Below are 20,397 nucleotides of genomic sequence, written 5' to 3'. Positions count from 1 at the left end.
GTTTTACATCGCGGCAGCCACCCCCCCTTCAATAGTCTAGCAACGCCCGTGTGTTTTCCCATCCCCTCAGGACTTCAGTGTGTTCGGGTAACCACGCTGTTTACAAACTTTGCCCAAGGAAGGGGTTCGGTGAATTGAACTTGACATAGCGATCAATCAAGGGATACAAGGGGACCGAACGGTAGACAAGAAAATATCACACGATTACGCCACATTCCAATTTTGCAATGACGATGCACGATCACTTTTATTCAGTAACTGCAAGGCTGTTTACAGAGCAAAAGAACCAGCGGCGGGCAAATTAGTAAAATGTACGTTGGTTATGAGTCTTTTACAAGATTCTTCAGAGTGATTCCATGGATCAGAAAAAAAAAATTCAAGCTATTAAAAACCAATGTGACATGACAGCGTCTGGTCAAAGCACAAGTACTTTCATGTTGCATCCAGGGGGAAAGATGTGAAAAACAGTTCACACTTCGAACATCTAAGTTTAGAGTTTCACAAAAAAAAACCTACTCCAGTGTGAAACAGAACATGTCTAACTTCCAGTGTCAGATGGGAAAAAGATGTCCGACGTACAAAAATCGGGCATTAAACTTGACAAGAAAATTCAAGTACCCTGTTTTCCCCTTCCATCTTTTAAATAGTACAAAAGCTGTGAACCAAATTATACAACCAATCTGTCTTATAAAGGGACGGAAGCCGAGTACATGTATATGACATTTCTGAAAAACAAAGTCCTTGACAAAAGGCATGTGACCTGGCACTACGAAATGAATTTCAAGCTGCTGGATATTGCTTGAGAAGTTCAAGTCAATGTTGAACTTTACAAATTTTGCGTTTCTGAAACCCTTATGCGTTTACATGAATTAAGGTAGTTTTCCACTTCATGGCGTTTTCATGCAATTTGTAAGTGCTTTTACCAAGTGCACTACTGAAGTATTTCTTTTTTCAAGCATTTTTTTACACACCTCAATTTCTTCGCCTAGTTTTTTAACAGCTGTCTTGCTGATTTCCAAAGCTCTTAAAAGCATCAACATGCCCTTCGCAAGAGAATTGAAACAACTAGATCCACATTATTTCATGGGAATCCCACTTCCAGGTCAAGTTGCCAAGTCACATGGTCAATGTATTTGTTCATCTGTGATTTGGGTCAACACAAAATACAATTTTTAATCGGGCAAGAGTGGACTTGAGTTGAAGTCACACCAAACTTGTTTTGTAAATTTCACCAAAGTACGGCATTTCTCTCTTCTACTGGAAGTCAACGTCCCCCAAATATCTTCCTGTTCTTAAGCATAAATAATTGCAACCTCTTTGGTTATTGACGCTGCAAAGACAATGGCTACAGCAAGTACCAAGTGTAGAGAATTTGGCTTAGTGAAAATGTTTTGATTGAAAAAGTATCTTCCAGTAAACGAATTCAATATTAGATACATCCAAATATTTGAGTACTTTGATACATTATACATTGCGTTACAGAATATACGTAAATGAAAAATGGGGCGGGGGCAATGAAAAGCAATACACTGCTTCACCCTATGCACCAACAGAAACATTTCTGCTTACGAGGTTGACAACCAGTTGTTTTAAATATTTATGCTGTATGTAACAATACAAACACGCTTTGCGAACAATAAACATATAGCAATTCAGACTATTTACAAATGTACATTCACCTGCCAAAAAAATGATGGTCAAAAACCCTTGGCAACCTTAAAACTGGTAAGCGTACTCATTTACAGCATGATCACCATGTGAACTGAGGGTGTGGTTGTGAAAAATGATACTATAAATCTCTTTAATTTTTCGTCATTGGTTTCTGTATCTTTTGTTGCGTGGGGTTAAGAGACAATGAAATCCTCTGGCTTAATATAATCGGCTCTGTACATTCAAGGTTCTGCTAAGCAAGAATGCATTTACAAAACTAAATACAAAAAGACATGTACACATACGTTGGCAATGCGATTGCCCCTCTTAAGGTTATAGGTTAATATACAATATTTACAGTGTTCTCTCATCTACTCTTACTGTTGAAGTCAGATGCCGCGCAAACGTCGGTTGCCACTGAATCCTCTACAATGAAAGAACGGATGAAACTGTGGGGGGGGGGAGAAAGTGAAAACAAAGAACAATCAGAATCAAAGCAACTCGGGAAATGAAGAAAACCTGACACCAAACACACAAGAAGATCTGAAGGTGTGAACAATGCCATGGGAAGGAAAGACAACACACGTTGACATTTCCTATGTTCAACAGGAAGAAAGTGTTAGCATTATTATTCAGTTATCACAAGTGTGATCTGCCCAGTGGAAGGTGGTATATATCCTACAAAACTGTACACAGGGCTCCAAGCTCCACCACTTATTATACAAAGGCTACTTGGGGTTAAATACAGACACCATGTAACTTGTACCATTCTGAGAAATACATGCTCTCCTTTGACTACACCCAGTTTAAAGGTTTACTTGCGATTCGCACACACAGAAAAATCCCTTCTGCTCACAATAGTAAGGGAAAGAGAGTGATGGTGAAAGTAATCATGCTTTTTTTCAATAATGATATCAATCATGGGAGATGTTCTTCATGGTTTGCTACTGAATAACTGTATCTCATCCACATTCATGTCTACCTTAGAAAATAAGTTAGTGAAACACACAGGAGAGAAGATGCTATATCCTTGTGTACTATAGACTCATTGCAATGGGTAAAAGTTCACAGGCTTTCCCTTTTTCTCAAGGCCTGGGAATTCTCTATCAGGGAACATTCCTCTATCTACCCTGATCCAACACTTTGATTGTGGCGCATGCTTCACTTGGGACACTGAACAATGTTTGATGCCCCATAGTGTCAACCACCACATAAGTGTTTTCCATGAGGGACCTTAGTGCGCTTTCACGTAACACAGCACTGCCCAAGAAAGTAATTCTCTATCATGCTAAATGGAACAAAAGTTCTGTAACGGCAAAAAATGACATTCCAAATGTAGTGTATAATACATCCCAAGTCTTAAACTCTTTTCTAAACACATCATGCGGTACATGTTATTTTACAAAATTGTGGATGGCCATTGAAGTGCAAGGGAGGTAGGCCTGTATAGTCCTTTTAGTATCATTAAGCAAACCATGCTGTTGAGTGAGTAATTTTGGAGAGTCAGAGGCTACATTTTGTAACCAAGAGATGAATGTGTTGAAGTACAGTAATCAAATAGACAGGCACATCTAGGCAATGCAGTAAGGCCATGGTGTAACAAAATCTAGAAGAAATGTACAATTTCTGACCAACTCGGTGTCTATTTTTAACAGAATCCAAGATTGTATGAAAAGTTTTTTCTAGATTTTGCTTTCCACGAAGTTACCACACTGCTGTCAGGATTGTTACTCCTGCCATGCAAAACAACCCATCTCATTGATCCTGCAAAGGACAAGTACTGTATCACTGTGGCAAAAAAAAAAGGGATTATTAAGTATCTAAATGCCTGTAGTTTTAGAGAATACGGCAATGGCCCCACATTATTGGGGCTGGTTGCTTTTACCCTCATTGTACACATGTTCCTGTTCTGATGAAACACAAGAATCAAAATCATTAGGGTAATCTCATGTGAAGTCTGGCTCCCTACAGTGGGACAAGAACGTTAAGAGATGTTTAATGCTATGACTCAGTAGGCAATAAAGTACAGATAACCAGATTTCAGTCAAATTGAACAGATGGTTACGAAGTGTCTTGGCTTCCCATCCTTCAATTGCCCTGGTCTGGTTATTTATAATCATATCATACCATCATCCAAAGTCGCAGTTGGGACAGTCCCATTGAAGTGAGCTTGTTCCTTCCACCAGGCAAGGAAATTTTCAATGTCATCGGGTGACGCCTCCTCAGAAGTACCTTCCTCTATAACCAACCCCTTTTCCTCATTGTTCATCATGCCCACTTCATCTTCGTTATTTGTCACTTTAACGTCAACAATGCCTAACTGCATAAGTTCTTTTAACACTGGCTGTCCCAGAGCCATAGCTGCAGTGCCGCTCGAGTCCACTATCAGCCCTAGAAAAATACGGTCAAAATTAATGCAGCATTAGTTTTACCATGAATGGGAGGACAAAATGGATCCTGAACTGAAAGCCCTGTGGCGCTTCCTGCAATGTAATTGAAGGAGCGGCCGGTGCTTCCTGCAATGGAAGTCAAGAAATGAGTGCTTCACCTACCAAGAAAACTTGATGCGGTGGAATTCTGACGAGCCAACTTAGCAAGAAGTCCAGGGCTTTTAAGTTCAAGTTGTGCAGCTGCTTTCAGTGTGTCTGCAAAGCTCTTTCCTCCGTCAATCCCGAGGGCCACGGCTTGAGGCACACTCTGTTGCACTGGCTGCATCACAGGCGACGAAGCAGTCTCAACAGTTTCGGGTACATTGACGGCTGGATAAAGAAAATGCACTTTTCTTAGGCAGTCTGAAAATGCAGTAAACAATTTGTGCCATAACTTTTACATAGGATGTGGTCCAATATAAAGGTAACTACGGTAAGGCGCAGCTGTCTGTATCCCAATTTCCAAGAATTAGGGAGGCCATCAGTGTCTCAAGTTCACTATAAATGAACTAATTCATAACCTGTGCAAGCTCTGAACTCGAGCATAGTTAAATGTTTGTTTGATAAACACTGGGATCCACTCACCTGTAACATTACCCAATGGCAACTGCATGGGAATACTCTCTGGTTTCCTTTCAGATTCTGTTGACAAGGTGGGAATAGAATGAATTAGCCAAGTAGTAATGCTCGGTTTTCCATGAGATGGAAATAGAAAGGCAGGGATCGTCAGGTCAAATCTCCAAAACAAAACCAAATTCTGATAAACTAAGTCCTGAAATTTCTCAAGTTGTTAGCAAGACCCAGCATCAACCACAGGCCAATAATACTTGACAGAAAGCATAATGATAGTATTTCTTTGGTTTGAGTTTAATGCAGAAATTAGCGCAAGTTGTAGGAACCTTCATATAATTCCACAAAACAAAAACAGAATCTTGTAGGAGAAAAAACACGGTATCAATGTGCCTTTTGTGTCAAGTTTGTAACCGAGTGGTTTTTCTGGTTATCGAAATCAGAAAAGTTAAATGGCCTGTGGGACAATGCAGGTTTCATGAACATCATCAAATAATGAGACAAACTGATTTCAAATTACTACCTTGAATTATAAGCTACCACCATTAAAAACTTGCCTCATGATTTGAAATATCTGTTCATGGATCAATCTTTAAAAAAACATGCACCATTGTCCACACTTGGACAACCCACCACTTCTATACTTCTTTGTCCCTTCTTTTATTACTTTGGTTTTGTTTTGGAAAGTTGTCATAGTCAAGAGGAAAATAAGAGCAGTTCACTCTTCGCTGCTTGACGTAAAGAACCTGTTTGGGAAAAAAAGAGTTATGCCGAGGCCTAGACTTCTCAGTCTCTCTGCAAAAAAAACAAAGCTCTCAAATTAATATGCACGTCACTAGGTCAAAGTCTCTGCTCCTACAAGCCCAAAATGTTAACGGTGCACCAAAACATTCCTCGTTTCATAGCACTATTTTTTTGTAATAGATCAGCTCAAATGGAATTGCCAAAATTAAGCCAACATGTTTCCTTTCTCCAGTCAACATTGCAATTAAATTGCATTTATAACAAAGGCTATCTTCCCGTCTTTGAAAAATCAGATGTTTTGTCAATTTCCTTGCCGAGTGGGTTTGAAACTACTTTAAGCCATTTTCAAAAGTAGTTTGAACAGTATTTCAATACATCAACCTTTGCTTGAGTAGCAAAGCAAAAGAAAACCATAATGCTGATGTTGTTTTTCCATAAAACAATGTAGTCATGAACATGGCTGACCAGGTAACGGCCTCTGAACCTTTTTTTATTACATAAACATTTCTGCAACATGGATAAGGGACAATGTTCAGCGACTACCATCAGCACTAATGTTTTCCATTGCCTCTCTCAGCAACTCCAAGCATAGGTCTCAGTAAGAATAACCAAAGATATTTGACTGTACTGTACTGTTGAGCCGTGATCCAACTGTGGGCCTGGATGAACGTTAACAGCTAGTTAACGCCGCAGCCAAGTGCTATGGGAAGCACAGCACAATGTGTGCTTTAAGCCGCAAGGGCAAACAAATCTGAAGGGAAGAGCAGAGTTCATTGATGAATAAAAACCCACCCCACTTTTTCCTGAACAACCCTTCCCCAGGACAGACTACATCATGGGTAACAACTTGGACGATGAACAAGAAATGAAGATGAAATGTGCTCAGCAAAATGTGCTTTATATTTGAGCGAGTATGTTCTGAAGTCAGTTCATTACGCAGTGAATGAACGGTTTTCAGTTTCAAAGAGGAAACTCTTTTGGTCAAATGGAACTCACTTTTCTTTTCAATAACAATGAATTGACAACTATCTTTTATTTTGGGGTTGCTTTTTGTTATGCATTTTATATTTGGCTCCTTTTTTATAAAGCACTCATAAGACGTTTATAAAGATTCAACTAAAAATTTTGGTGGTGTACAGTCTGCGAAGCACTTTCCACTTTTTTTATTTCTCCCCAAGCGATCAATGTTAAAACTGTTCCAATTTTTCAACCGAGTTTACTAACTCAGTTTTCGACTTAGAAAGTGTAGCTAGCAAATGAATAACTTTGTAACTGTATTTAAAATATGAATTGGTTTAATATTTCACACGAGGTAAATTTTTATTTTAAAAAAATAAACGAAGTATAAAACTGACCAGTTTCAACATTGATCACTGCCAAAAAAAATGAACTGGTCATTGCATCAATTGTTTGTCAGACCTGATTTCACTTGAACTTTCAAAACTAATTTTCCAAATTATGTTTCAGACCGAATAGCATCTTTACACTTCGATTTTGCAGAGATTGGTTTGGATTTTCTTACAGTTGATACAATGACAGAATAGTAAATTTCATCACTCAAAATAAGGCCGTATTGGATTTACAAGTTTTAACTCCTTGCCCATTGCACAAAACAGCAGGGTCCATCGCAGGCACCGTATACAACCAATTGATCAACAATTTGATCCAGTGAGGGCTTTTCTCAGTGATATTTTCAAAAATGGATGCTTGATGATATCAATGGGATGCAAGTTGAAATAATACCACTTCAGACTTCAAGGCTTTTGTAACTCCTGCTGAATTGCTTCATGGCAATGTAATTAAAGAAATAAATGCATGCATCCCAATTCCAGCAGTTACTTTCAAATTGAGCTGAAAGAGCTAAACTTTGGCATTTAGTATAATTCACCATGCGCGGCAACCACTGGATTTCCCTTGTAAAATGTCGGATTAATTTTCGCCTCCTACTCCTGATTTATGCCAATTCAAACAACTTCCTCAACTGTTGACAGCCTTAAATTCCGCCTGGTAACTGCTAAAATTGTAATGAATCCAACTTCATGCATCTTGCAAATCCAAGAAAATTCCACTTGTGTCCCATGCATCTGTTTGGCCGAATTAGAGCAATTTACAGACATTAAAACCAACAATCAGCAGCAGGTATCAACACGCCTTATTCAAACATTCCGCAAAAATGTATAAAGCGGAAGTAATGAAATGTTTTGCCAGAACCTCTCCAACGTTATTGAAACATTTCTCAAAATTTGAGGTTATTTTTATGCGGATGCAAAATTCAACTTGGCTGTTTCAATTAATGGTAGTTTTCCACTTAAAAACGATGTAGATGCATGGCAGCGAATCGGCAATTACACCGACATGACAGAAGTGAAAGTTTCTGATACGACCATAGCATATCACTGCATCCAAGCACAGCATGGACTCTTTTACTTACCAGTCAATGGCATGTAGTTGAAGGGATGAGCATAGAGCTCACTGGTTTTGTTTGGACCGCTCGTAACAACCAGATAGACTTCTTTAGGTCTATCAATGTCCAGAGTTTTGTAAGGTGGTACTTTGCACACAATGTGGGTCTGCAAAAAGAAAAAAAAAAAGGAATAGCAAGTCAATGTCAAACATATAACCATCTCAATTCATCTAAACAAGAATTCCAATCACCCAAGGAATGACTTACATTGTGGAAAAGTGTTTTGTCCATCTCACAGTTGCCTTCCCAGAGGACTTTCCCAAGAGGGCAGAGTTCCTGCAGCTTCACCTTGGTGTGTTTGGCTATGAAGTTTTTGCCAATAATGAACAGATCCTCGTCTCCTTTGACGGAGCAGCATGCCATGCTCTTCTTGACTATCTCAGGGTGGCCAAGCGGCTGAGCTGTTGACAAAAAAGATTGAAACAGTTCTCAGCAGAAAATCTACCCATCAAAAAAGCTGAACATGCTCCACGACAGTTTCAGTCCGGGTGACAACTTATCGCATGTACTTTACTTACTGCAGCAGATGGGCGAGGAAATTTCCTGCAGTACTGTGTTGGAACCATCAGGCCTCTTCATGAAGACTCTGAATACAAGACGCACTGTAGTACTTTTCCTCTTTGACCTTGCTAGTCCTATTCTCTGCTCAACGTCCGCATTCCTCAACTTCAGAATACCAACGCAGTCAATACTAAACACAGAAATGAACCGGGGAACGAAATATTAAACTTAGCTGCTCGAGTTAACTGAAAGTGTTGCAATTTTGAGCGAGTTTGAAAACAAAGAGTATATTGAAAGATTGTACCTGATCTCCATACTGCCAGTATTGCCAGTGTTCTCCCAAGGTATCTCTATGACGGTTGTCCCATCAATATCGATCTCTTTACATGGGGTTGTATTCCTGCCCGTCACTTTGCATGCTTGGTAGTAGCCATGTGGTTTTATTTTGCCTTGGTCCGACGCAACAAAGACATGCAATGTCACACCTTCAGTCACTCCATCAAGCTGTTGTGTGTAAAAGAACCAGTTTACATTTTGGTAATATGAATAAATAAAGGAATCACATAATGAACAGCAAACTACCTAAAAAAAAAATCTCATCTCCAGATATGAGCAAATGGGGCTTACCTTCAAGGTGGGAAATGCCTGTTGTGATTCATCTTTGACACTGCCACGGCTGCCCTCTGTGAGGTATCTTGCTCGGTGGTGCTTCTCGGGCTGAATAAGTACAGACAGTTGAGCACCCGCATCGCTGTTTGGGAAGGACAGGTTCAAACTAGGAGGCTTGGACTTGGCTGCTTTGCGTTGACTACTCGGTTTGGTACTGTTGGATCAATTAACAAACTTGATAGTCAAAATCTCTTGCAACCTTGTTCAGTTTTCCTGGATGGGAGGAAGACGGGTTAATAACAACACAAACAAAAAGATCCACACGTCAACTTCTACGCGTTTCACGTGTGAATCTTTACAAAGAATGAATGGGCCCGAGGATGGACACCTTAACTGTACCTGGTTCTGACTGGTACAGAGCAGTTTCCGTTTTCTGTAGAAGCACCTTCTAGGTTGAAGGTTGTACACATGAAACTGGGGTCAGAGACTGCCAGTCCAAAGTCGAAACCTCCCACTGGACTTCTTGGAACCTGGGCTACAGAGCCAGGTGATAACTGGGAAATGGAAGTCCGTCGTACTTTTGCTTTAGGCTCCTCTTCCCAAAATCCGGGATCGTTGTTATTTACGTCGTCGTCCAACAACGATGCTAGGGAGCTGATAGTGTCTTCATCAAAGCAGAGATGGTGTGTGCTTTCGATAACTGGAGATGAAGCTGTGCTTGAACAGTCCAGGCTGAATGGGCTTGAGGGTTCACTTGGGGAACTGGTGGACATGGGTGATGCGACGGCACACGAGCTGGACTCTGGGCTGCCAACTGCCTCAGTCTCGCAACTCTGAGAGATTTGACTGGCCATCAGGAGGGCCAAGCTGTCACTTACCTTGTCGTTTGACAAGAACGGGTTAAATTCTTGACATTGAGCCAAGTTTGCAGTTTCGGACTTCACTGAGGATAGGTCTGAAGTTGCCTCGTTCATTGTAAGATCTGGATATTTCATAAAATTCAGATATAAAGGCAGATACTATCAGGTTGTGTCCTTCAACTACCAAAACACTTCTCCTCAGGCTACCTTCAAGGGTGGGAACACCACATAAACACAAATGCAAGGGTTGTTGGTTTTCATTTATTTGCACTTCATTTTTAAGAAAGCAACTGCAACTAAACGACAGCTGCCTTGTACATCTCAACTTCCAATGAGGCCAAGAACCCAACACCATTACATTTGCATAGTTACTCAACACTCAATAACACAAAATTAAATTACTTAGTTCAGACTTGTGTAAGTTTTATTAGCAAATCAACACCAGACACATCACTTCTCGGATACATTAACATGCAAGTAACATACGTGTAGTTATTATTGTGCTAAAGAAATAAGAATTCAATTGAACAAATTTAGTACACTTACGTAAAAAAATCACTATGGCTTTACTTCAGTAATTGGTTCAAGCAAAAAAAGCGGCAGTTGTTGGTAGGCCTGGCAACTTTGTTAACAAAACCTGAGGTTGCTTTTGTTCACACATTCTTTGAAAAACAGCTTGGGGCTGAAAAGTAAGCAGCTTCAGAAGGCAATCATGCACCTCATGCATTAGAATTGTCATCAAAGAACAGACAGTACAGCTACACCTTTTTTCTCAAAGAGCTACATGAATCCTGACTTTTCCAGCCAGACTTTCAAGGTTTCAAAAACTAAACTGTTACAATCACAAGTTTGGACTTTTTAATACAAAGTTAAACTACAGAATCCAAAAGAGCAACTAATCATAAAATACTTTCTATATACATCAAATTGTTAACACATTCCACAAGTGTAACAGCTCAGAATTTCAAGTGAAAATGGACCACTCTTACCAGTCTTTATGGATGGGCAGTTATTGCCAGAGATCGAGTGCTGACCATTTCCTAACGTAAACGTGAACCCTGCAACAAAACAGAAGACAATATATAACATGAAAACGTGCTTCCCAAGTTTATCTCAATAGTTTCCTGCTAAAGTTGATGACATTTCAGGGCATTTTACTCCTTTCAGGTGGCTGACATGTCAACTACACGGACAAATCAGAGGAGTCCCCAGAAGGCCTGTGGAATTCTTTCCATTTTTCTGATAGTGATTTTCTGGATAGTGATATTGAAATAGGCACAATTATGGATTTTCATTTAATTAGGCGTAACTCCCAGGAGAAAAAAAACGAAGTGGCTATCGTTACTATTATTACGGTACTGAACTACACAAGTGCGATGACGAAGCTGATCATCACAATGGATAATATATATTTTAAAATTAACTGAATCCCTGAATGCTTGTGGCTGAGCAATCAAGTTGGAAGGTTTGGAACCACTGGTGTGTGAGTTCGAATCCGCGCTTGGACTTTTTTTTGGTCTAAATTTCATGTTTTATAGCATAATTGTTTTTTTTTTATGCTGGTTTCTAATTGTATAGGCCATGGCAGAAATCCTTTTTCCTTTTCTCATCGGAAGCTTTAGAGGATTTTTTTTTTAAAGGGAAATCTGCACTTTAAGTGGCGCGCTTGCGCAGTTGCACAGCCGTACCGATAGAAAATGGGAGATGCGTTACAGCTGCTGTATCAACAGCCACTGCGAAAAAAAAGGCCCAAGCAAATTCTGTTATCATATTTGTCTTATGTTTGACGTTCCATGCACTTTCATTAAGAAAGCCCATTCTATTTCTATTCGTAGCGCGCGTTCTATGCTCACAATTTTACATCAAATCATTTCCCCTATAACTGTCAATCATTTCGTTTCTGCTGTAGTCTGTACGTTCACAAAGACATTGAGCAATGTCTGGAATGCGACCGCGGGGTCCCAGAAAGACCCCGATTGTTGATTGGTTAGTGCCTCGTTACATCTCATTAGCATAGTGGCCGTCCACCAGGCCACGCCCACATTGCGTTTTTCGGCGCCATTACTGTGTCGACAGCACAACCAGCCACAAAGATGATGAAACACGCTTATAATTTACTTCAGTGTCCAAAGCTATTGAAATTTTTCACTACCTTCTGATTTTGCAAGACACTGCTTTCTGTGAGCAATGAAAAACTAATCACTCTAACTTACGGTCCAAAATTCACTCCAACAGGGAGGGAAATAAAGGCAAACTAGCAGTGGCATGCCGGCATGACTGGAATTTGGGAGAATTCAAGAAAACAATTTCAACACGCACCTTTAGAGCAGTTATTGAGAGAATTTAGGTCTTCTACTCGTAACACGTCCAGCCCTAAGGACTCCAAAGAAAGTATCGGCATGGTATAGGCGCCGCTTCAACCTTGGTTGGTAGAATTTTATGTAAACTTTCGAAAATCTGTCGCTCGAGGACGCAGAGACTTCCAGGTACGTCTGTTCCCTTCGCCGCGACAACAAGAAATGAACACGTGAAGGGTCGCTTCTTATTGGCTTGTATCATGGGTGTGCAAGGAAGGCGTATGTCTTACGTCATTTTCCTGAAAGCCCATTGGAGAGTTCAGTGATATTTTTATCTTCATTTGCATTGACGTTATCTTCAGTGACCACGTGATCTTTGACGTAAATGGCATCGAGCAACAGGAGCGTGAGTTTTATATAGTAACTGACGTAATGCATCAATTTTCGACTACAATTTTCAATTTTTTTTCACCTTATTTCTAATTACTATAATCCTCTGTCTGTCGTGCCTTTTGTCACCAATGTAACTGTTTTGCCTAGTAAAACACAGAAAAAATACTTAATTTTGCAAGTCATTAATCTCACATCTCAACAAACTATCTCAACTTACTGAGAGAACATATGGTGTTCCATGTCTGCCACTCAATGTGACGGTTATCAATTCCAGATTTTTTCTTTTTCTCCTCATTAGCTGAAAATATCATGATTATAAATACACTTTATCGGTTCATCAAAATTGATCAAGATAACCAATTGGGTGCGTTCGATTAGCTTACACGTGTAAGTAGTCAAACTTACTCAAGAGCGTTCGTTTAGCTATCACGTGATCTGTGTGCCTGCCCTGGTGTCAGCCACCACTACCCCCGCTGGCGAGCAGGTCTCTGGAGGCTGCCCGAGTGTGATAACGTCACGGATGAACTGTTCGAGCATGGACATGATGGAACGTGGCTGGGACTTGACCTTTTTCCCAGAATGCCTTGGCTAATACACTTCAGCGTTCAATTTGGCTTCCCTTGCCTGTAACACTGGTGTATTCAGGGAAGGTAATCGAACACACCCAATGATTTGAAATATATCCCCAAAAGACACCTGATCAGTGAGATTTAGCGAGACGATAAATTACCGTGATTGTACCAATGCCTCTGTTTTTGTGATCTAAGCCGACACCTTGACTTGGGCCAAAGCATTGCCATTGGCTAACCGAAGACTTCAAATAACGCTTCTTTAACAGAAATTGCTAACCTCGCGGTCGGAGGTCTTGCACAAAGTAGCCAATCACAGTGCAAAGCCATCAGCATTCCCCAGCTCCCTGTTCGGGCGCTGAGCGACGAGCAAACATTTGTAGATTTAGATGTTCGGGAGTAATGGCGATTTCCGGAAGTTTCGTTCTCAAAGCGCGTAACAGACGATAACTTATTTTGAATGTGGGATCGTCCCAAAAGCTGTTTTTTCCGTGTTTTTTGTTTTTAAATATATGAATTTTTAAAACAAAATTAAAAATGGGGCGGGCGGGGACGATCACCAACTATTTTTTTGGGGGGGTGGCCTAATACCTGCTGCACTAACGCTACTTTAACTCAACATAGCTTTTATCAAACCATAGCGTTTTGAGGTTTTGAGCGAGCGATACAGCTTCATCGCATATGCAAGACAGAATGGAGCGCATCCGAGACAAAACTGTATGCCGTCAAAATTTCGTTAATTTTGCAAGTTTTTCCTCGGCAGAAACTTTCAACTGCCAACCCTATCCTTCAACGCCCAGCATGGCACCGGCTGGGTGTGTGGAAAATTATGTGCATGTGTCAAAATTGAAGTATTGAGGACTGTATGACGCAAGGGAAGAGGTTCAAAGAGGGACCAGACTAACCGCAGGAAAGAAAAGATGCCGTAGGGTGCAGACCACTAATTCAAGTGAGAATTTTGGACCAGCTCATTAGCATTAAAAGTGCCCCCACCCGCAGTACCTTTTGAAAAAGGAGATTGTTTGGCCCCCAAAATGGTGAGATTGTGTAAATCGTTGCCAGGATCAACTCCCTGGGTCTTTGAGCTCTCATATGAGGGCATAAGGGCTAAAAACTACGGTTGAAAAATGGTCCTAAGTGCCCGAGAAAGTTGAGGGTTGCCACTTGAAAAATGGCTGCAATCAGACTTCGGAAAAATCACTTTTTTGGGGGTGATTTTGTTTTGTGGGAATAATTAAAAATGTAATTGGTTAACCCACAAAAAATTGAAAAGAAATTGAAAGATAAGTGACCAGACAAGAACTTCATTTATGTTTCAGAAATCTCAGGGATGTTGGCGTGCATGCTATTGGGCCCTGAACGGTGTTGATTTTACACTGTTTTCAATAGGGCTTGAATTAGTGGACTGGACCCTGTAGTTGCAGCATGTCCGGTTGTGTGCGCGTGCGTGGGCAGTGTTTTGACCCATTTTACACAAGTGCGTCGTATACGCGTTGTTGCGAGTCCTAAGGGACTTTCCCTGTTTCAACCGTGAACAGGGACTACGTCATAATTCGCGGGTGAAAGTAATAAGCACAATGCTGTCATAAGGTTTCCGGCAGTAAAAATGCCATGTAAATAATGCCTGAATTGCTTTATAGGTATTATCCATGTGTGTGCATTTTGATCGTATTGCTCATGTATACGTACACTGAAAGTGGAAGTAACAAACAGCTCAGGGTCTGCTATAAACTGATTAGTAAAGTGCTGCATGTACTGTATATAATTTATGGCAGTACATGTAGGGCCTACATGTACATGCACACACACTCATTGGTAATCGAATGCAATCAGTACTAGGCCTACTTGCATAACACGATGAAGTGAAAAATCGTCCATACAAGTGCCTACGGTGTCGAACCTCTTTGAACACTTTGAGCAAAACAGTCAAATCTCAAAGACGAGCAAGCGAATTTTTGTTGGAAACAGTAATTTCTAATGTGGGCACGCAGAATCAGAAAATCCCTCCTTCGGTAAACAGATTAATGAATATAATAAGGGCGCACTGGTCTTGGCGCATGGGAATAACTGCAGCATAGGCCTGCCATGGATGTGTAGGGGGAAATGATGAGCTTGGAACGGTTCATGAAATTACTCTAAAGGTATGCAAGGCACTTTGCAAGTGTCTTGGCAAGCAAATTGATCTGTTCTTCCGACTAGTGAGAGAATGCAATGGAGATTAAAATGAACTCATTATTCAACACTAATGCCTACACTGTAAAAAACGCCAGGCAATTTTTTGGGCCCAAGGGGAATTGCTTAATTATTGGGCAAAATGATCAAAACGCTGGGTTAAAACGTAGTACTATAGGGTTATATATAGCTCTACGGGTAGTACAAATAACATTTTCCAAACAAATGTTAGGTAAAATGAGACAAGTTTGCTCATAATAGAGACAATCAACGCGGTTGGGTAATCCGTCTGCGGGCCAACTGTTAGGCGGTTTACCTGACCCAATGTCGGGTAAAATATTGCACATCGTTTTTATTGTGTAGGATGAATTTCAACCAAGGAAGGGTGCCCCCAACTGCCCCCAAGAGCCAACTTCCCAAATTTTAGGAAGTTGTTTTCATCCTTCCTTGAGGTATGAAAAGTTTAACCCGGCCTGCAGGAGGGCAGGTAGTTTTGCGGTGACAGAAACGGGCAGCGGCGCCGGAATATAACGTTACCCATCCTGAAACTGCAGTTTCAAATATTAAGACACTGTACATAGGCGTACATGTACATTGTAATGAATACTTCTAGTTATATTCAACGTATGGATTTTGATGCACAAAAATGCTACTAGTTGTAAGAGTGAACAACTTTCTACAAACTATGGCCACCCATAAAAATGGCAGTCTTTGTATGTCAACAAATAAAACACAGTGTGTATTGTTCTACTTACAATAATGACCTTTAACTTTAATTTTGATTCAAATCAACACGAGTCCACAAGCCAATGCAAAAATGTCTGCAGTTGTATGCCGAGTCCTTCTGAAGATACTGTGGGAAACTGCGTGGACGGGAGACAGGAGGAAGGGACGGACGGACGGACCATCAGACACATGAAAATATTAACGCAGTATGCCCCGTCCGCTTCGCCGGCGGGGCACAATAATCACAGTGGATTCAGCTCTTAAGCGCAACGTTACGCATAGTAGGCCCTTTGTGCTATTTTTTGTAGTTACACAACAGTACCGTCACGGCCGACTGTCAATTGTGAGCTTACAAAAGGGTCGGCATTCGTTCATTGGCTCTTTTCTGAGCGGTAGGAAATTTCCATGGAATGTTTTTTGAAAATCCACGGACGCTTTCCGTTTTCCTGCTTGCATCGAATCTCCACCTTATTCACTTTGTCAAAAATACATTTACATGTATATTGAGTTTTACCGAATCGAATCTCCACCGTGGTCAATAGTACAACAGGAATCACGAGCCGGGCGGATGATAGAAAAAAATGTTCAACGAATGAGTAATGCCATTATACCAGAAAGGGTATTCCCTTTTATTTCAATTATATTAGAAAATGTAAACAAACTGCATCATCATCCAGGGATGTTGGCCCAGTTCCCGGAATACTTCCTTGTCTGTATAAATAGACCCTTTCATTGTTTACAAACATTCAGATCTTTTCTCATGTTTACAAATTTTGAGCGCGGCAATGTGTTGCCAAAATTCCTCTTAATAGTAAAAAAATTGACGTCATTGAGGTCGATGAATATATTTTTTCTTTTGCTTGCCGCTGAAACTGAGTTGAATAGGAGAGGGAGGGTGAAATAAAAACGTGACTTTTTCAGGGGAGACCTACGGAAGCCCAATCGTGCCAGGTTTTTAAAGTACATTTTTTCTAATTGCAAAATAACGCAATAGTTTTGCAAAATAACGCAAAAAAAGGAACGCTCTGTGACAAAGAGTCATAAGTCTCAAGAGCTACGTTTTGAGTTTTCATTTGTATTGAAAACAGTAAATTTAGCTTTTTGTTTTGATGTATCACTCAGTTTGCTATCCTGGTGAAAGTGGATACTCCATGGTGAAAAATGCTATGGGTTCCTATTGATTTACGCCGTGAAAAATTATTCTAAAGGACTTTTGCTCCATAGTGGCTCTGCCGACTTGTAACTCATTTTCACAGAGTGGGTCACAAATACTCATACACGAAGAAAGCGCCCCCTGTTGTTAGCCGTCCAAAACTGAGAGCAGCAAGGCAACATCCGACCTTGAAAAGATGAATCCTGCCAATAAGCACTTTTGATGCATCCATCGGTATGCATTTTGAAATCCAGACTCTTGTGTTTGCTCCAGTAAAAAAGGAGCAACATTGACTATGGACGACTTATGTCTTCTTCTAAATAGTCCATATTGCCACAAACGTCGCTTTAATGTTCTTAAACTTACAATAGCACTGTGATTCACAGCTAAAAACCGTAAAATGTCAGAACACCTTAAACTAATACAAGTAAAAGTTTACGAGGGTTTTAAGCCTCATGTTCCTTAAGATGGTTACCCAGCCTACACAATCAACGAAACAACAGTAATCACGACAAGCTAATCGGCGTTATTTCGCAATAGTATTGCATTATTTTGCAATAGTATTGCGTTATTTCGCATTACTATTGCGTTATTTTGCAAAACTATTGCGTTACTTTGCAAAAGTATTGCGTTACTTCGCAATAAAAAATGTACTTTGAAAGCCTGGCACGATTGGGCTTCCGTAGAGACCGTATCGTGACCCGTAGGGCTAGGGGTGCACTGAACTAATTGAAGCCCCATTGAAGACAATGTAAAACCGACCACGTTTGCAGCCCCGGTGCGGCAACCGAAGTCCTCAGGCCTCTCAAACAAAGACGAAGTGTTCTGGGGGTCATTCAGCTCTCAATTTATTTTCAATTTTTAGTAGGTTAACCAATGAAATTTCACCTCCCAAAAGTTAAGTGAACGTTCCCAAGTCTGTCAGGGGCCATTTTTCAAATGACATCCCTCCACCTTTTCAGGCTCTTGGGACAATTTTTCAGTAGCAGTTTTCTGTGCTTTGCCTAGGGATGGGAGCCCTTGAATCTAGGGAGTTCATTCTGGGCCATTCTTTCACAATCCCACAATTTCTTGGGCCACACAATCTCCTCTTTTTCAAATAAACTGCAGGGGTACTTTTTAAGCGCCTCGGCCTACCGAAGAATTTTCCTCGTGAATTAGGGATACATGTACATGTACATGTATATATGCACTCGTACCTTAGCCAGCCCCATCGCGTTCGTACACTTTTGTCAAATCTTTTCCTTTGTGGGGGAAAAAGAAAGCCGTGTCTGAATTACTTTGCTGCGGCTTACGCAGCCTTCGTCATACAATTACAAGCCGCAGCCTAGCCATCGGCCGCTGGCATTTCAACTGCGCATGCGCAAAAGGATCAGCATGTCATCCATATCCATGTCATTCGGGAAAATGGCGTGAATTGGGAAAAGTCTAAGCGGCTTAGTTTTTCGTCGCTTTTGAGTGGTTCTACTTTGTTTTTGTCTATTTTGGCTGGCCCGCATTTAAAACGGTAAGCCGTTAATTTTTGTGCAAGCTCTGAAGGGTATCATGCCACATGAACATGACTGTTTTCTCTTCACAGACTCTTGACAAGTAGGGCATGTATATTTAGGGTCCGTCGTCCATTTGCGCAGCGCGCGGTGGACAACGGAACTCACAGTTTTGGCATGTTGGGGATAGGGTCCAGTCCACTAATTCAAGCCCCATTGAAAACAGTGTAAAATCAGCACCGTTCAGGGCCCAATAACATGCACGCCAACATCCCCGAGATTTCTGAAACACAAATGAAATTCTTGTCTGGTCACTATTGTTTCAATTTCTTTTCAATTTTTGGGGGTTAACAAATTACAGTTTTAATTATTCCCACAAAACAAAATCACCCCCCAAAAGTGATTTTTTCCGAAGTGTGATTGCAGCCATTTTCTCAAGTGGCAACCCTTAACTTTCTCGGGCACTTAGGACCATTTTTCAACCGTAGTTTTTAGCCATTCTGCTCTCATATGAAAGCTCAAAGACCCAGGGAGTTGATCCTGGCAAGAATTTTCACAATCTCACCATTTTGGGGGCCCAACAATCTCCTTTTTCAAAAGATACTGCGGGTGGGGGCACTTTTAATGCTAATGAGCTGGCCAGAAATTCTCACTTGAATTAGTGGTCTGCACCCATAGGGCTCTGCTGGTTTGTTAGTCAGAGCATGGATGATTCCTCCATGGTCTGAGGAACTTGGACCCACATGGCCATACCATTTGAACGGTTTGCCAACTCGACCGTTGAGAAACTCGACGGGTAGGAAAACTCGATCATCTGTGCCTCATATTGATAGCCAACTTAACTGGAACAATTCGTTGATCGAGTTGACTCGACTCATAATGAGTGCACTTTACAGTCTCTTTACAGTCACAAAGTGACAATTTGAGTTTAATCCCCTTTTAACATTTTGTTATTACTACAGGAACATGCGTATTTGTGCAGTGTTTGGCTGTTCAAACAGCACCTACCATCTTCGGAAATGGATGAGCAACATTTGCAATCTACATAACTGCAACTACGGAACTTCAAGATGCATCTGCCCTGCTCCATTCAGACTGATCCCTTTCCCAACAGAAGCAAGAGATCCAGAAGCTCGTCTGCGTTGGATTAAACTTGTGAACAGGAAGAACCCTGACGGCAGTAGTTGGCAGCCTAACCCAAAAGGAAACAGCCGCATCTGCTCCAAACATTTTCCCGACGGGCAACCGACTGCGCGTAATCCGGACCCCGTTTTGCAGATGGGCTACACTCCCTTATTGATCGCACAAGTAACAACTGTAAAACGGCCTCTCCTGTACGTACAGGACAATCCAGTGTTGGCCAAAAGACCCCGAATGGCCGAAAATGACCGCCAGTCTGTGGCTACATCCTCAAGAGCCAACCACTGTGACCACAACTACACCTCCAAATGCATGTGTCAGGAAAACTGCGCCTGTATGGGCTGTTGTCTCAAACAGAAGGAAATCAACAAACTGATGGAGAAGGTTGCCGTTCTTGAAAAGCAAGTAGCAACTCTGCAGTGTCAGCTGAAACCAATATGCTAGAAAGCATCTGTCCGACTGGCCCATGTACAAAAAATGTGAAACGGATGTACAAGAAGCAAGATGAGCTTAAAGATTGTGTCCTCGTTTTTAAGTCATTGATTCTGACAGGACCCTCGAAATGGATGCTCCTTTCAGACAAATCGCACACCTGGATAAAAAACAAAATTCTATTTTGTGCTTTTTTGGGAT

The 20,397-nt window shown here is 41.0% G+C and overlaps 1 protein-coding gene across 2 annotated transcripts; it reads right to left on the bottom strand.

The window, feature by feature from the left end:
- Positions 1-214: 214 nt before the first annotated feature.
- Positions 215-12,362, bottom strand: LOC110973726 (nuclear factor of activated T-cells, cytoplasmic 4-like). 2 transcript variants are annotated; one of them, XM_022224770.2, is made up of 12 exons: positions 12,147-12,362; positions 10,817-10,885; positions 9,367-9,949; positions 8,986-9,181; positions 8,663-8,862; positions 8,376-8,548; positions 8,065-8,258; positions 7,825-7,963; positions 4,665-4,721; positions 4,203-4,409; positions 3,778-4,041; positions 215-2,099 (listed from the first exon to the last, which is right to left on the bottom strand). In XM_022224770.2, exons 1-12 carry the CDS (start codon positions 12,226-12,228, stop codon positions 2,077-2,079), a joined length of 2,187 nt encoding a protein of 728 aa, XP_022080462.2. In that variant the 5' UTR covers positions 12,229-12,362; the 3' UTR covers positions 215-2,076. The 2 variants fall into 2 exon arrangements, with proteins under 2 accessions (XP_022080462.2, XP_022080463.2); XM_022224771.2 differs by lacking the exon at positions 3,778-4,041.
- Between the last annotated feature and the right edge of the window lie 8,035 nt (positions 12,363-20,397).

The sequence above is a fragment of the Acanthaster planci genome, linkage group LG06 (assembly GCF_054643075.1).
Source record: "Acanthaster planci isolate LZ-2023a linkage group LG06, COTS_SCS, whole genome shotgun sequence".
In the NCBI taxonomy this organism is placed as follows: Eukaryota; Metazoa; Echinodermata; class Asteroidea; order Valvatida; family Acanthasteridae; genus Acanthaster; species Acanthaster planci.
The sequence above is the reverse complement of the archived record's forward strand: the minus strand, read 5'-3'. Positions and strand labels throughout refer to the sequence as shown.

Bases quoted from the DNA above. Each gene is read 5' to 3' on its own strand.
- LOC110973726 (XM_022224770.2), bottom strand. From the start codon at position 12,228: ATGCCGATACTTTCTTTGGAGTCCTTAGGGCTGGACGTGTTACGAGTA. The intron at 8,259-8,375 runs GTAAGTAAAGTA...TTTTGTCAACAG, and splicing joins TTCCTCGCCCATCTGCTGCA to CTCAGCCGCTTGGCCACCCT. The intron at 7,964-8,064 runs GTAAGTCATTCC...TTCTTTTTGCAG, and splicing joins ACAAAACACTTTTCCACAAT to ACCCACATTGTGTGCAAAGT.